Here is a 17902-nt window from a genome sequence, read left to right as displayed (position 1 = left end):
GTGTGTGTACGTGCCGGTGTCTTCCTCTTGCTTTTCATTGCCCGAGGCTTGACCGTAGGGCCCGCCTTGTGCTGGGGTCACCATTAATAACAAATGCCACCTTCTGCCATAACCTGCAGCGGTATTACGCACATGCACACGCACGTGCACACACACATGCGTACGCACACTAAACATAAAACAAATGCTCACCCCCCTCAGGGGAAAATGCTGAGAGAGCAAGAGGAGCAACAATGTGCTCACTAGTTCAACGTAGACACATGAATGAGCTGCTTATTGACTGTAAGAAATATTAATTGGATGGTGCACGACTTTAGACTAGAGCTGTCCGCTCAGACCTAATTCGTGTGACTTCTCAGAGTGCTTTGCTGACGGCAATGAGACTCAGTGGTTGAATCGTAAAACACTCTCTCTATTTAGGCACGAGAGTTGCCTTGAGCGCCACAATGACGAGAGGGCAGCTTATTTAAACGTCAGTCAAAGTGGGGCCAAAAATACATGTATGAATAAATTGATGTCGGCACTATGCTCCGCACCTCCTGATGTGTTACTTCATCTGGCCTGACCCTTGGGGTGGGGCTGACCGGTCAGCAGTAAAGGCGAGTGTCATTATGCTGTGTGCTGCCATGGCGATGAAAAATGAATGCTACACGTTTTTTGTCTTGTTTGTTTGATCATCATGATGTTCCACTGATTTTGCTATGAATTTACACATCGAATATCAAACGAGAGCTCTCAGTGATAGTAAAATAAAACTAGATAGTAAAATAGATAGTAAAATGGTAAGACTTCACAAAACAATTACACACATTTCACTGTTTCATGATTTAGCAAAATAATTGATTGAATATTCTATGCTGAGAAACTTCATATGGGGTCATGGTTATTTTGTAAAGTAGCCCCTCTGTCACGTGACAGTGTGGCACTTACATACATACTTTTGCAAAAAAGAAAGCTTGACATTGTTTTTTTATTTTCATACCAAAACTACATGCATAAGTTTATATATCCATAAAAAGTTGTCCCCTTTTATATATTTATAAAAAATGTGGTAGTTGTAAAATGATCGTTAAAAAATGCATACACTAATCCCTTTTATCCTTCAATGTATTGTAAGCTACAGTATGTGAGAGGACAGTGTCAAAGACTAATAAGCTCATGTTAATTATCCCTGATAATAATCATACTAAGGTCGTTCTGGAAAATAAATAATAAATGTAAATCCAGTCTGTCCAACGTTGAAGGTTGACCTATTTTCTCATTTTGTGCCATTGCTCTAATTTGTATGGACCCACTTTCTTGCTTGCCTGTCATGAACACTCAACTAGGTATAGAATGCTACTTTGACGGTGGCTCACTCTCACATCTACGCTTGCACAGCACATTGTTGTGTCTGGGTCATTTCATCCTTTATTCTTATTTTTCTTTCCTGCAGATTGTTGAGCAAGGCAAGAATGCAAAGAGTTACCACTACATCTTGGCAAACCTGGTAAGCATTCATCTTCCTCTGTTTTTCACAATGAATCTTCTGGAGAAGTGATGTCGGTACAGCTCATGGACTAGAACCAGCTCGTCCGGGGCGTCCGATCTGAAAACACAATCACTGCTATTTTTCAATTAAAGTAACTGCTGTTGTAAATTCTCTCCACTGGAGGGCACGGTGACATCCAACTAGCACTTAAATAAAATTCTGAAATAAAGGTTCTCAGCTATGCTACAAAGAACCAATTTAGTTGGAAAATCAGTTGTGATATAAAATATGTGAGTGCATCCAGTCGAGCTAAGTTGAATTGTTCCACATATGTATCAAGATATTTATCAAAATATCTTTTATTGGAAAGACATACATATATTTGAAGGAAATCATTTATATAACCTACTGACCAATCAGACTGCAGTTGTCCTTCACAGCCTTTGACACTAAAAGCAAAGCAAATGGAGCTCTGCCTTTAAATGTCTTTTCATTGTTCCACATATGTATCAAGATATGTATCAAAATGTCTTTTAATGGAAAGACATAAATATATTTGAAGGAAATCATTTATATAACCTACTGACCAATCAGACAGCAGTTGTCCTTCACAGACACTAAAAGCAAAGCAAATGGAGCTCCGCCTTTAAATGTCTTTTCAGATCTGTCACTGTTATGAGTCAGATGGACATTGCAAACAATTTAGCCATATTGACACAGTGTGAGCACGATGACAAAGGTTAGGCAGTCAATGTAGTGTAATATTAGATCTATTAGCTCAATTTGACTACTGCCATTTTTGACATGCTAATTCTCTGCAAATCACCCTACAGCATTCTTCACATTCACTCAGTGACACGGAAGAGAATAATTGACATTGTAGTAATAACAGCATTAATAGGCTGCAGCTGAAACATTTTCTCACCACTGCAGTTATTAGAATGGCTCAATCTTGCCTGTCTGCCTTGAATGCATGAATAACAGTCATTTTCAAACACAGGCCATTAAAATATTTGTGCTACTTTTCTTTCCATTTTCTCGCATTGGCAAGACTGAGATGGTCCGACTGGACCAAGTGTACTTGACCGGTGCTAAAGAGACTACTTGAGCACCAAAGTTGGTGAATTGGGTTTCACGAGTATTTGTGCAAGCTCTTAAATATAAGTTGAACATATCGTCTACATGACAAATACGGAAGCAAATTATTTAGAGCACCTCAATATATTTCCTGGTTTATTAGCAACTTTGTCACGGTAAGGTTTTATTTTACAATCGACCAAAGAGGTTGGCCCCGCACCAGGGAAACAATAGACTTTGTATTGATGCCAGGTGTGATTTGTTTTTCAAGTCAAATTTGGGTCACAAATGTGACAGATACAGATTCACTATAGAATCTAACATGTGAAATAAAATGTTAGCTAATGAGCAAGATGCAGCAGCAAACGTCAATGAAATGGCTTGGTTTCTTTTTCTGGTCACATTTGCACAGAAAAACCTCTGACTCATAGCTACCCCGCATTATCACATGCCTGTCTTGCATATCAGCATGAACACACACTAAATTGGCAATTACCCAAAACAATTATTATCCAGACCACAGAAAAGTATACGAACATTCATTAAAGGCACTTAAATCACTGCTCACTCTCGCTATTAAATAATAAATGGCATCTACACATACTTTTGACCGGTCCAGTGACCAATGTTTATATTCAGCCTTTTTTTTTTTTTTTTTTATCGCTGTTGTTTCAAATATGAACCACTCTAGCCTTGTGACTAAGGCAGACTCGTTCTTCAGTTGACTATTTTTTCTCCAGAATTTGCTGTTAAAGTGCAGGAAGAAGAAGGACACCTGGCAGAATGCTCATACTTAAGGGAGCAGGTGGTGACATTTGCTTCCACTGAAGCATGAACTGGCTTTCATGTTGCAGTTGTTGCCATGCCAACCTTCACTAGACCCCAAATAATCATTAAAACAGTACCACATAAAGCTACTCAGTCATCCAGGTCTCCTGGATTTAAAATAATGATCAATCATTCATTTATTGTCTGGACTAGAAAGTAGTTTCTGGATTATAAATCTCTCCGGAGTACAAGTCGCACCAGCCATGAAATGCATGATAAAGTGGAAAAAGACATAAGTCACACTGGAGGAAAGGTCACATTTTTGGGGGAAAGTTCTTTGATAAAATCCAACACCAAGAAGAGACACGTCATCTTGAAAGGCAATTTAAAATAAAAATAGAATAGAGACAACAACAGGCTGAACAATTGTAAATTATGCTAACGTTACGCGACATAAACAATGAACTGAAAACGTGCCTTGTATATTAACATAACATATTAAGAGTTATTCAGATAACTATAGCACAAATAACATGCTAACAAGTTTACCAAACCATCCGTGTCACTCCAAATCACTAAATCCAATGAAATCTTCATCCTCTGTGTAACTTTTAAACAACTCCGCTAACTCCAGAGATAGAAGATGTGGCACTTCCTCTTCTACGTTGCTTACGTCAGACACATCGTCAGTTGCCAACACAGGCCTCTTGCAGTTTAGTGTGAGAATAACGTGAAATTTTATAATAATGTGTTAATAATTTCACACATAAGTGGCTCTCGAGGATAAGTCGCACCCCTGGCCAAACGATGAAAAAAACTGTGATTTATAGTCCGGAAAATACGGTAGTTCCATTTGGCATATGGCCTTGTGACAGAAAGAGCCCAAAGAAACCTTGACGTGAGATTCAACCAAAAAGATCAGAGGGAAAGATTTTCTATCAATCAGAGTGGCACCGTCTCATCTCATCAGTCAAAACTCTTCTCCCTTGGACTTCCCTCTCAATCACAACTCTCTGGTTCTTACTGACTTGCCTTTGTCCCTTTTATAAAAATAGCCTTCTTCACATGATAGGGAGGAAGTAGACGTTGCATCTATCATCACAGCCAAGTCCATGATGCTCTGACTGAAGAGGACATTGTTAGAGTGGTCCTCACAATCTCTCAACCCTAACAGACATTGCCTGCTTTTTGTGCATTGTGGCCTGTAAGCTTCGATCATTTTCAAAAGTTGCTCACTCTGTAAACTCCACTTGAGGACTTGGATTTCTATTTTTGTTTCTCACTACTTTTGTCCCAGAGGAGAGACAGCGAGTCTCTTACACGAGCTTGCGTTTCAAGTGCAAAAGAGGTGCAATTCATTTTCAGGATGCCATTAATATTTAATGATTGCTATGACGGAATGAGGTATTGCAATATTCATCTCCTTCTTCTAGTTTTCTGTTTTAGCTTTATCAGACAAACAACTTACTCTTTTGAAACATCTTTTCTCACCTCTTTAGTTTATCGATATTAGTTTAGCAAAACAAGGTTGATGCAGGAGAAAACAAAACTAAAATGGTATGAACTGAGATAGTTTGTTCTTTAGTTTTGTGTTGTCAAAATTGTTAGTACAGCTCTTGCGACATTCGATTGTGTAGCCGCATCTAATATTGTGGCCGGTGAGCGTCTCTGCCTGTGGCTCTCACTCTGCCTGCTTGTCCGCCTCCCCTCACAGGGTTTCCTGGACATTGACCTGACAGACCTCCGGAAGGGTGGAGCAAACATTACCGGCTTCCAGCTGGTCAACAACTCAGAGCCCAGTGTTAGTAGGGTGGTCCAGCAATGGATAGAATTTGACAACAAGGATTCCAAAATGCCCAAGACTGGACTCAAAGTAACTGCAATGTTTACCTTTGCTATAATCATCTATAATAATTTTCCTTAAATCAGAAGAGTTGTTAGATTCACTACTGTTTGTGGCAGTCAATGAGAGGTCATGAAAGTGTAAAATTGTGTGAGAGTAAATTTTGCATGATAATTTTAAATTCAAAATGCTTCAGTTGTGCAATAAAATTATCTGACGATGGATTTAGCCAGCAAAAATAATGAATGAGTGTGAAGCAATTAACTGTGGATGCAAATGGAAGAATGGATGTGATATTGACCATCTAGTTAGGTGTGTCACTCTCCAAAGCTATTTGATATTCTCACATCACAGTCTCCAAAATTGTCTTCCTTTTTTCTAATTATCTTCCAGTACACTGGAGCGTTAACATATGATGGCGTAAAAGTCATGTCAACAGCATTCCAGAATTTAAGGAGACAAAGGATAGACATCTCGCGCAGGGGCAACGCTGGAGAATGCCTTGCCAACCCACCAGCTCCATGGGGTCAAGGCATAGACATCCAAAGAGCCTTGCAGCAGGTCTGCGCACACACAGACAAGCCTTGCATTCAAACACACGAACCTCGAGAGTCATACAGCCATCCCTGAGTGGCACATGGGCTAACAGCTCCTGAGTTGAGGCTGGCTGAGCAAATTAGGGCTCATTCTGTCATCTAAAGTTCACATGAAGTCGTAGGAAAGTCCCCAGTATCAAAAGTGACATCAAGGCTGGTAAACAATGTCTGCAGGCAATAACACTCAGCTGTGATCATCATGGAAAAAGACATCAGCAATTGAGTTTAGAAATGTAATATTTGGCAATGAAAAAGGAAACAGTGTACTTGCTCTTGCTTGCTTCTTACTCATACAGACACACACAAGCATGTGCTCTTATCAAGAAATGGAGAAAATTCCTGAAATAAACAACAGACTAGAAATGTCATTTAATTTTTTTTTAATTTATTTTCTCTGAAACTCATAATAGACTTGAAACCACGTAGAACATATCAGGTAATAGCATGCATGTATGCCGGCAGCCCGAGGCTCCGTCTGCAGAACGGCTGTGCAGAGGCCCACTCAGTGTCAATCTCGCCATCTGCCTTCGGATAGTCTGTGGAATGAAGCTGTGTTCGCTCAATTAACTCCATCATTCCGCCAAGACAAACACTGGACTGTACGTGGACACACGCCCCGTCTGTCATTCCCCTCCGTAGGGAGGCAGACATTGCCGTCCGGGACATCTGCCATACAGACACTTGTTTTTGTGACATGGAGAAAAATTGTGCTTCTGTCTCCAGTATATATGGTACAGTTTCTTACTTTGTCAATTGCTGACGCTCAAATTTAGGTCCGTATCGATGGACTGACTGGTCACATTCAATTCAATGAGAAAGGTCGCAGAACCAACTACACTGTTAGTGTAATGGAACTGGCTCCATCAGGACCCAAAAAGGTGAGCGTAATGTCGGCGGCTCTAATATGCTTGTTTGTATTGGATCTGCAATTAGTTCTTCAAGTGTAAAATCCTCAGGATTAATATAGGACCTGGTTTTTAAAAAGTTAAGAAAATAATTCATTCCTTTTACAGGTTGGCTACTGGAATGAAGATGAGAAATATGTGACTACCGCAAGCTTCATGAGAGGCAGCAATGACACCTATGGCCTTCAGAACCGAACTTACATTGTCACAACTATCTTGGTGAGTTTGTAGAAAATAGAACCAGCATTTACCCGCCCTCCCCGAAAAAGCATATTCTTACGACCAAGATGATACAGAGCAGACATGTAGTCGTGTGAATAATACAGCAAGATTCTGAAAGAATCAACTGCTGCGCCTGTGAAAACATGTGTTGGAAAAACTGGTGAATGGAAATACTGGACTCTTAAACCACCTGCTGTCAAAAAATCCCGCAAAGATTCAAGCAAGTTCTAATATCAATAACTCTAGATTCTAGAAGGAATGGTGGGTCCAACAGTACCTAATAGCGCCTGTACAAACTTTCTAGAGTAAAACTTTTGACAAGCGTGCTCAAATTTTAGATTATGATCCTCGAGTTGAATTCAAGTTGGCAGTTTTCAGTGACCTTGTCTGGAAGAGATAAAGCTGCAGATGTGTTTTTATACTAGTTTAGATTTGTGAGTAAAGCAGCAAGGTTATCTCTGACATCCCCTTGAAATTTAAGACCATTTCTGAGATCACCTGGTTTAAATAGACACACACACACACAACCTTGGAGATGTAACTTTAGCTTGGCAGTATGTTCTCTGGTTCTGTCTTGTGTGGAAAATTTGATATCAGAGAATAAATTTGTTGTCAACAGCTCATTTCCATTTCTCTGTATACTGGCTCGATATATGGTACATTTCAAGTATGGATTTTTTTTTTTTTATCCCTGGGCATCGGTGCATGTATTATTACAAGTCTTGGAATGGATCCAGCCAGAAAACCACACCACAGTTGCCAGGTCACAACAAATTGTGGCTCCGTTTCAGAAAACTGGGGAGACGTGATTTGTCGCGACCTGAGATTTGGCAAGTGATTTTATTTTCGTTCGACAGAAAGTGGCAAAACAGCTGCCTCCTGAAATTGATAAAAACAGGTGGATTTTCCCTGTTTTATTTATATTCCACAAACATCAGAACATTTTATTTAAACTAGTTAGGCTGCACAGAACATATTATTACAAAGAAAATTTTGGGGGTTGACTTCCCCTTTAAGCATGAATGTTGCAATCAGTCAAGAGCCAAACAAACTCTCTGACAATATATTCTACCAGTGTCCCCTTTTTTGAGAAGATAAATGGGATATTTGCCTCAAAGCCAAAGAGGACATTAGGTGTTAAAATATATTAAACTGAGGGGGGTTGCAGTGCAGAGCTTTTACACCTTCTAACTTTTTTGCTGGCTGAGGTGTTGCTTGAGGCAGTGTGCTTCCACCACAATGCATTTGCAACTTTTGTACCTGACTACAATGCAACTAGTTGCAAGTGCAAACAGCCTGTGAGCAGGAGATCTGAAGGAGGAAACAGATTGGCTTTAATGCAACAAAAGCATTCAGCATCTTTGAGTTTGCTTCCACTCTGAAAATGCACTGTAGAATTTTCTTTTTTTTTTTTTTTTGCAATTCATCTTATTCAAAAACAGGTCTTTAATAAAAAAATCACTGATGACTGCTGGTTAGGAACCAAAGTTTAGATGAGTTGCTTGATGATTAAAAATAAGAACCTCTTGAGGATTTCGAAAACTCACTAAATATAATTGCTAAGTTGGCAACACTGTATGTATATGTTTGTACATGGGTATTCTCAAGCGTGCTATGTCCATCATTTCAAGTGCTACACTATGCCCTGCTTTTTTTTTTTTCTTCTTTGGGTGTTGATATTTAAACAGGGGTCTAACAATGGTGACCTCAGCCATAAAGAACAGAACTTGGACAACATACAAGGGAAGAAAATCATCATCCTGCTTCCTTCTTTATGCATAATATGGCAACAGCATTTCCTCACCTTAGCACAATAAAATACATCCAGTTGTGGTCATTCCAGGGTTAATGTACAATTTTTCTCAGACCTGGAAATTTATGTGAAATGCACTTTTGCAGAAAGGGAAAAGGAGGCCCCCAGGTGCACAAAAACAGACAGACAGACACACAGACACACACACACACACACACACACACACACACACACACACACACACACGCACGCACACATCCTTTTTTCCAAGACCAAGTCTAATCATTGATATTGTCTTCCTCTGCTACCTCACTGACCCCTCTGGTTCATGTGTCACTTTGTTGTACTAATTGTTTGCGTCTTAATTACACACCGTACCTTCAAAGGATGCAGTCTAATAAACATGATGTAATGTCATTTAATTAATGTTGCTTCCAATTCTTGCAGAGCAACAAATACATTTTCATGTCAATAATGTTCCTTTCATAAGGATTACTGTGCTGCAAAGAGTCCTCACAGCTTTAATATGAAGCATAATGCTGTCTCTGCTTAAATCAACTCTAAAAGAATGTCACGCTATACTGCGCTAATCTACAGCTTGTTCAATATAGTCATATAGCCAAAGACTTTTTTGTTTCAGCAAGTTTTAATTATTTCATACACATTTCAGTCATTCCGTCATTTCATTGCTTTTTATGCTGTGTATTTTTAGGAATCGCCATATGTGATGCTTAAGAAAAAACATGAGCAGCTTGTTGGGAATGATAAGTATGAGGGCTACATTGTCGAGCTGGCTGCAGAGATAGCCAAACATGTTGGCTACCAGTACAAACTGAAGATTGTTTCGGATGGCAAGTATGGCGCCAGAGACCCTGAGACCAAAATGTGGAACGGCATGGTTGGAGAACTTGTGTATGGGGTGAGTGTATTGCTTCGCATGAGGTTTTATCTGTTTCTAAGTCTTATCTGGTAATAAGGGTATGGGCTCCGAGTGTTGAAAGGAGGAGCTTAACTGATTTTACATACTGTGTCCGTTTTGCTGTTGTTTTTTTTTCCATTTTTATTACTTTGATTAGATACACAGCAGTCATGTTTTCGTGGAATGAAAGATGGTTGGTGTGGGTTGCATAACTCAATATTAGGGGTCATGTATTGAAAATACAATGTCATTTAACCAATGTTGTAATCCTTGAAAATAAATGTGCATTGTGAATTTTCTCTCCCTCAGAAAGCAGACGTGGCTGTGGCTCCTTTGACCATCACCCTAGTCCGAGAGGAAGTCATCGACTTCTCCAAGCCCTTCATGTCTCTGGGCATCTCTATCATGATCAAGAAACCCACCAAATCCAAACCCGGAGTGTTCTCGTTTCTGGACCCCTTGGCTTACGAGATCTGGATGTGCATAGTGTTTGCTTACATTGGCGTTAGTGTGGTGCTGTTCCTTGTCAGTCGCTTCAGCCCCTACGAGTGGCACGCAGATGACTACGAGGAAGGAGGAGAGCCACAGAGCCCTACTCAGGCGGCGGGCTCCAACGGTTTGCAGCAGGGCCAAACAACAACCCAAGCAAACTCCAACCAGCAAAGTCCGGAGCAGACCAATGAGTTTGGCATCTTCAACTCCCTTTGGTTCTCACTGGGGGCTTTCATGCAGCAAGGCTGCGATATCTCACCACGGTAAGACCTCTGTTTCATTTAGATCACTGCATGTCACTCAAACTGATCAATTGGTTATTTGCACTCTTGATTTACTCAAACTCTTTGAAAGACAATAGTGACAGATCCTGATGGGAGTATTGAATGTTCTGTCTGCTCCCATTAGTGCTCTCATACATAGTGGCAAGAAAGCGTTCTCCAAAGGTCACCAATTAAAAATCTCATTAAGTGTCTGAAATTAAAGACTCTTAGGTCGACATTCTGAGCTTTCCGGAGAGGATTATGCTGGTATTATCACTGTTCGTGTGAGTCTGACCTAGCAGATTGAGGATAGGGCAGGAGCTTCTTGTCTCTTTAAACATTAACACGGATGTGCATTATTCATAAATACAAAATTGGATATATGTATGTCTAATCCATCTACGATGAAGGTCATGCCAATTGTGCTCCAAGGTTTTGATGAGATGGGAAAAACTGATTGACTTGCAGTTTAGCAATTGTTTTTAAAACCTTACAGCACATACATGACTTCAGGTAACATATGACTTATAAATGCAAATCCCAGACTAGCTATGTATTTGATATGAGAGCTTAATTGATAAAAAAAAAAATATATATATATATATTGTCTGGCGATACCTTGTTCTTCGTGCTCGGTGTTTTATTCTCTCGGTGCTGCCAGTGAATGCATCAGATTTCACTGCCAAGTATCTTGCAGGTACAATTTTGCCATCCTCTTTCAGTCCCTTTCATTTCTGATTACATGCACACAAACATGTTTCTGATTGTTTCTGACCTTACGCTTACGCTTTTGGAAAGTATGTGTCATTGATGAAGCATTGTTTAGCAACGAGTATGACAGTCATTCAAACACACCGGTATTGAGCAGGTGCAGTCGTGTCCAATATAGCAGGGTAGCCACATACTGCCATGTGTGGTAGAATATCAACACAGTGAATGTTTCACCTCGCTTAGTATTGGCCTGAGGGAATTGCCCTCCCCTTAAACATTTGGGTGACCCAGTTACTTTAGTTAGCGTGGCTCTCATTCACACACAGGGGTGAGTGTAAATGGAGCCCCTTAAAGCATGATGAGCCCTCTTGCAAGATTTAAAATCTTATTGTTTTGGTGTTGTTTGTATTTATACAAACTCGAATATTCATTCCTCAAAGCCCTTCCTCAACAGCGCGCACAAGTACATAATAGGGAAGTGTTGGTTTATTTTCACAGGAGTATTCTCAGTAACATCTATTCAAATGTTGCAAGCTTTTGTCTTCATTGTTACTTGTCAGCTCTTCACTACAGTGAGGCTAAGATTTCATGGATTTTTCCCTTATTTAGGACTATTTTCTTTGGGGGGGGGTTGAGAAAGTCTTTTGGTTGTGGTAGCTTGGGTTCAAACCCATTGTTGTCTAATATTATAATAATATTACCGTATTTTCAGGAGTATAAGTCACACCAGCCATAAATCCAACACCAAGAACAGACCTTAATAGGCAACAGGTTGAACGGTACAGTATGCTAACGTTACATAAACACAAAAAAGAGGAAATGAGGTGTAACATATTAAGAGTTATGCAAATAACCATAACATAAATAAGTTTATCGAACCATCTGTGTCAGTCCAAATCATTAAACCCATCGAAATCTTCGTCCTCTGTGTCACTTATAAACAACTCCGCTGACTCCGGAAGTAAATGCAGCGCTGACGTCAGACTCGTCGTCAGTTGCAGTTCCAATTATTTCACAGGTCTATATAACTATATATAAACAATAAATAAAATAACTATAACATAAATAGTAAGTTTTTTGAACCATCGGTGTCACCCCAAATCATTAAATCCATCAAAATCTTTGTCCACTGTCACTTACAAACAACTCAGCTAACTCTGGAAGTAGATGCTGCGCTGACGTCAGACACGTCAGTTGCAGTTCCAATTATTCCACAGTCCTAGAGTGCCCTTATGCGGCTTAGTGTGAAAATAACATGTGAAGTGATATACTAGTAAGTAAGTAATATGTTAATGATCAACTAATGTGTTAATAATTTCATATATAAGTCGCTCCTGAGTGTAAGTCGCACTATGAAAAAATCTGCGATAGTCAGGAAAATGCGGTGTGTATATATATTATATAATATTATGATAATAATAATATTGATATATCTAGGTTTATCTCTACACTGATCTCAGTAAAGTAGACAAGCAAGAAAGGAGCTCACTTCCCAGTTGCAGTTTAAATGACCTTATGCTTCAAAGTGACAAAATCTACAGAGGATATAAAAAGTTTGAATACCCCAGGCCAAATGCCAGGGTTTGTGTTATGAGAATAAGACCAATATAAATCATTTCAAAGCCTTTTCCACCTTTTATGTGACTTATAACCTGTACAACTCAATTGATTTTTGTGTGTGGATCAGGTGAAGAGGGGCAGTAAAAATAAACAACTCAAATAATCCGGTTGCACAAGCCTGCCCACTCAATACTGCCATGAGGCTGTGTGAAGAATTAGCCATTCATTTTCAAACTCATATTAGATTAGTCAACACACACCTGCTAACATTAAATTGTCTCCAATAAATCCCAAAGAAGTTCGACTCGGCTTTCATTTATTCATTTATTTATTTATTTATTTATCTATTTATTTATTTATCTATTTATTTATTTATCTATTTATTTATTTATTTCCAGAACGGGCAATTGAAGTAGGTGCAGTGTATGAACACTAATATTTCCCTCAGAAATATACAAAAGGACAATAGCAAAAGAGGGAATACCTTTAAAATTTATAAAATCTGAGTCAGTTCTTTCTGTCCCTACAATTTTCATTGTGTGTTGCATCTCGCACAGCCTAAAAAATTAACACATTTAATGTCGGATGTAGTTACTATGTGCGTGTAGGTGCTCACAAATCACTGATCCTTTAGCTCTAATAGGCAAGGACAGAATGTTCTTTAGGTACATTAAGCTCAGAGAAAGCGGTCCATTGTTACATTTAATCAGAGACTGAAGGCCAATAATCAGTATTGGACATCGTCTCTGTTTTAGATTACTTGGAGATCGCGTTCCTTAATTCCCTTGACTGCACTTGTTTGTGTACATATGTGTGTGTGTTGTTATACTGTATGATGAGTGTATTTACACATGCTTGTAGGCATTCTGTGTTACTTAGTCAAACACTAACGTGGTACACAAATGTGTGTGGTTTGTGTGCATGTTTGTTCATTAGACACTCTGCTGCTCCTGCTATTTATTCTCAGTCTACTGTGCTCTTTCTAAATGTCAGCACTGTCACTCAGGCTTCCCATAGGCCGCAGTCCACGCTGTTGGGTCCTCCTTCTGTTTATCTCTGCAGATTGCTGAATGCCCTTCACAAACACACACCTCCACCGATCATCCATCCCTCCATCCATCCCTCATCCATCTATCATCCATCCATCCATCCATCCATCCATCCATCCATCCATCCATCCATCCATCCATCCATCCATCCATCCATCCATCCATCCATCCATCCATCCATCCATGTCCATTTTTCTGTCTGTCTCTCCAGCCATCTATTTTTCAGTTCTTCCACCAGTTGTGCCTTTTTTTTAAAGACTCAAGTAGACTTTCCATCTGCCCCTCATGGCTGAATCACTTTCTTGTTAAACCTGTTCACCTCTGTTTGCAAAGAGAATGATTTTATTATTGTTATGTGTGGATATGTATTTTGCTATGTCAACAAAGTGAGGCTCAGCTGAATTGAAAAGCCCGCCTCCACACAGACGATTACTTACTGTGCCCCTTTTGGCCTGTGTGTTTATGTGACCTTGGTCCCATTAAAGACATTCACACGTTAACACATACGTAGATGTTGTAATATACAGTTAACATACATTGTATGTGATGTATGCAACATAAAATGCATGATCACTGGTGCCATCTTAAGGCAAACTGCATACTGCTGGTCAAACCCGCAGTCACATTTTCTAAACTACTACCATCAACCCTGAACCTGTCTCAGATTTGGAGGTGCTGAATTTCTCCCCAACCTCTTTACACTCGGCGACAAACCGCTTCTGTGAGAGTTGGAGATCACAAGATATGTCCATAAAGGTTATGAACATGACTGGTGACAAAGGCCAGCATTGGCATCGTCCAACCGTCTCCTGAAATAAATCTGAATTACTGCAGAAAATGCAGACCAAATTCTGACATCACTTGTGTAAGGCTCAAACTTCTCTTATCAAAATGTTTGGTACCACGTACTCCCGAAAGCCCCCAGAACTCCCCAAGGCACACGGTCAAACGCCTTCCACAGAAGAAATGTAGACTGGTTGGGCGAACTCCCATTCACCCTCGGGGACCCTGCCGAGGCTGTAGAGCTGGTCTACTGTTCCACGGCTGCGACGAAAACTACATTGCTCCTCCTGAATCTGAAATTATACCTCCAAATGGACATTCATCTCCAGCACCCTTGAATAGACCTTATCAGAGAGGCTGAGGAGTTGGAACACACCCTCCGCTCCCCCTTCTTAAAAAGTGGGCCCACCGCCACGGTATGCCAACCCAGAGGCACTGTCCCAGATGTCCAATTGTGCCAAGATTTTGATTTCCTTATCACTCTGTATTCATATTGCCTTTTGGTGTCAGGAAGGGCATCCGACTGTAAAAACATTTGCTCCAAAAATATTCTCAGTATGGCATTTCACCCACTGGCCATGGACCACCTCCAGTGGAAGAAAGCCATATTGAGAATCCAGTCCTACCCAGCGGAGTCTGGAAAGTGGACTTTAAAAAGAAGAAGATTCATATTGCCTTTAATTATTACAAGCCTTGTTTTTCCAGTGATAGAGTTGCTGCTCCACACCATCACACTTCTATCAGGGGCTTGAATTGTCAACACCTGGGCTACAGCAAGCTAAAAAAAAAACCAACCTTTTATGTGGGTGAAATGTGTGCTCAGTTGGGCTGTGCTACTCAGTGATATTGTTTGTTTGTTTGTTTGTTTGTTTGTTTGTTTGTTTGTTTGTTTGTTTGTTTGTTTGTTTGTTTGTTTGTTTGTTTGTTTGTTTGTTTGTTTGTTTGTTTGTTTGTTTGTTTGTTGGGCATTAATCATTGCTATGAAAAATATGTGTGCGTGCGTGCGTGCGTGCGTGCGTGCGTGCGTGCGTGCGTGCGTGCGTGCGTGCGTGCTTGTGTGTGTGTGCGTGTGTGTGTGCGTGTGTGTGTGCGTGTGTGTGTGTGTCAAACAACTTATTTGTTAGATATTTTAAATGAACAGAGGGTTTCTAATGATGGGGAAATGAAGCTTAACATTTGCTTCACAAACCAGTTGTATTTTTTCACTCCTCTCGATAGCACTGTTAGTTGAAAGAAAAGGGTTTAAGAAATAGCAAGTCAGTGTGCTTTCACCCCTTGGGTGAACCAAGTGCCATCTAGAGGGCTCATTGAATACAACAACTGGTTCACGAATCATCTTAAAGCTTCACTTTCCCATCACTAGGTTTTACAGTGTTTTATTCAGGTAAAGCTCTACTTGTTATTTAACTAGACTGCTTGATGGGCAGATTTTATACATAGCACATGCTTTTTTAAAGGTTTATTATGCCATAAAAAATAGGTGTGTTTCATCCATTGACAATATAAAAACAAAATAGAACTTTTGAATGGTTGATTGCACAATTACAGAATCTATTGTAATGCACTTTTGCCTCATTTAACTGCATATACACAACTTATAATCATGTTTTATCATGGCCATCTCTTTCATGACTTTTTTTCCTCTTCATATATGAAGAAACAATCACAGTTTTAATAAAAAATAAGTGTTGAATGTTTCACCATTAACGGGTAGCTTTTAACTCTCTTCCTTCTCTCTAACTCTCTTGCTTTATGTATTAGTAACCAAATTGAGATTGCTTACAATATTCAATATTGTTTTTTCATATTTCACCTGCTGCTGATTTATTTCAAGTTACTAACACACCAAAATGTTACAGTTATATGAGACAACACTATGAGTTATGGTTACTGCCTGGCAGTAAGTAGAGAAGCACAAACAATATTTTCATTCAAGTGAATTGATTATCTCAGTATGCAAAACTGTTATCGTTTTTAGTATCATTATAATTAACATTTGAGATCGAGTTACATTTCACCGAGTTGCATAATAGTGGCATTTATGAGTTGCTGTCACAGCGTCTGGGGTGGAATGATTTATTCATACAAAGAGTTCATTTTGGTTCTCAGCGTCATTTGTGTTTTATTTATCTGGAGAAAAGAAAAAAAAAAAAAAACTCATGCACACAACTTGTGATCATACATGCACGCTCGCTCAGAAATCAGTCCAGCAGATAAACCAGATATACAAACCCCAACGGGATTTCACAAAGATGGTGTCCCTTTTGAGACGGATACTATATCTAATCTGCATTTAAAACACAGTCACATTCTTGTTTAAGGCAGCACTGGGCTTTGCTGCAATCAACTGTGGTGGCATGTTAATGGCTTATCAGTCAATCATGCATCTGTTAGCCACTGATTTAAGAAGAGGACCTAATGGGAGTTTTCCCACCATAATGGCAATTCCGTCGCACATACGGGAACGGTTGCTCTTATTGGACTTGCAGAGAGCGAGGCAGAAAAATTAGATCACTAAAGACTCTCTCAGCTCAGCTGTGCTGTTTAGAGTGCAGTGTGGGCTACCATGGCAACAGTAAGATGTTCTTCGAAGAGCAGTACGGGCTTTTCTCCCGGTGTATGAAAACACAATGGTACAGCTACATATCTAATTTCTTGATTATTTCATATAGTGAGTGAATTACATAATGTTTTTATGATTTTGATATTTGGTTGTTTTGGCTCTCTCACTGGTAGCCAAAGACAGCAGCCATGATGACAAAAGTTGTATAGCATACATGCACAGCCCATATCTGTCATGTTTCATGCATACAACGGAAGAAAACAAATGCTATTACCATCTTTCGGTGCAGCTGCAGCATGCTGGCAGCAATATTTTCATACTCTGTTTTTCTAAGCAGTAGCATGCTAATATTGACCTTAGGATGGTAAGATGAGGGGATATTTATGAAATCATTATTTCTCGTACCAGCTCAAGTTTGTTGATTAGTGTGGTCTTGAAAATAAAAGCTCTGCTTCAGTTGGGATACAATAATTCTAAAAATGCGAGCAGCCAAGCAAAATAGCCTGGTCTCTTAACTATAATAATTTAATCTAATATAATTTGTGTACTTTGCCTCTACTACAACAGCTTGTTTCATGGTCTTATATTCCTCAGAGAAACAAAAAGAGAGAAAAACTTCATTAAGTGCAACTTTAACGTCACTTCATTAAGCACTAAAAGCATTGTGTGGCACAAACCACTACGCCGTGCCATTTCAGAGTCTGATGATATTTTGGACCACAGCAAAGGAACACAATTGCGTTTAAGTCACACTATGACTTAATATTGTTCCGTTCTAATTTAAAACTCTTTACTTCCAAATCTGTCTGTAATATGGCTGATTTCTATGCTCTTACAAAGTTATTAGTCACTGCTTATTACCATATATCTGATGTAAAAGGCTGGCCGGGGCAATTGCGGAATCTCTTTTTGCAGCAGTGGAACACG

The 17902-nt window shown here is 39.5% G+C and overlaps 1 protein-coding gene across 5 annotated transcripts in view; it reads left to right on the top strand.

Annotated features, from left to right (window-relative positions):
• The window catches only part of gria1a (glutamate receptor, ionotropic, AMPA 1a), a 58014-nt gene that overhangs the window by 24454 nt on the left and 15658 nt on the right, over positions 1-17902 (top strand). For all 5 annotated transcript variants that reach the window (XM_049737714.2, XM_049737707.2, XM_049737729.2 and 2 more), the window contains exons 5-11: positions 1436-1489; positions 5031-5189; positions 5553-5720; positions 6529-6633; positions 6769-6879; positions 9348-9554; positions 9864-10309. In XM_049737714.2, the coding sequence (XP_049593671.1) occupies positions 1436-1489; positions 5031-5189; positions 5553-5720; positions 6529-6633; positions 6769-6879; positions 9348-9554; positions 9864-10309 (1250 nt within the window). The remainder of the gene's footprint in view (positions 1-1435; positions 1490-5030; positions 5190-5552; positions 5721-6528; positions 6634-6768; positions 6880-9347; positions 9555-9863; positions 10310-17902) is intronic.

The sequence above is a fragment of the Syngnathus scovelli genome, chromosome 1 (genome assembly GCF_024217435.2).
Source record: "Syngnathus scovelli strain Florida chromosome 1, RoL_Ssco_1.2, whole genome shotgun sequence".
NCBI classification, from domain to species: Eukaryota; Metazoa; Chordata; class Actinopteri; order Syngnathiformes; family Syngnathidae; genus Syngnathus; species Syngnathus scovelli.
Note: the sequence above shows the minus strand (reverse complement) of the source record. Positions and strands in the feature narration are given on the sequence as shown.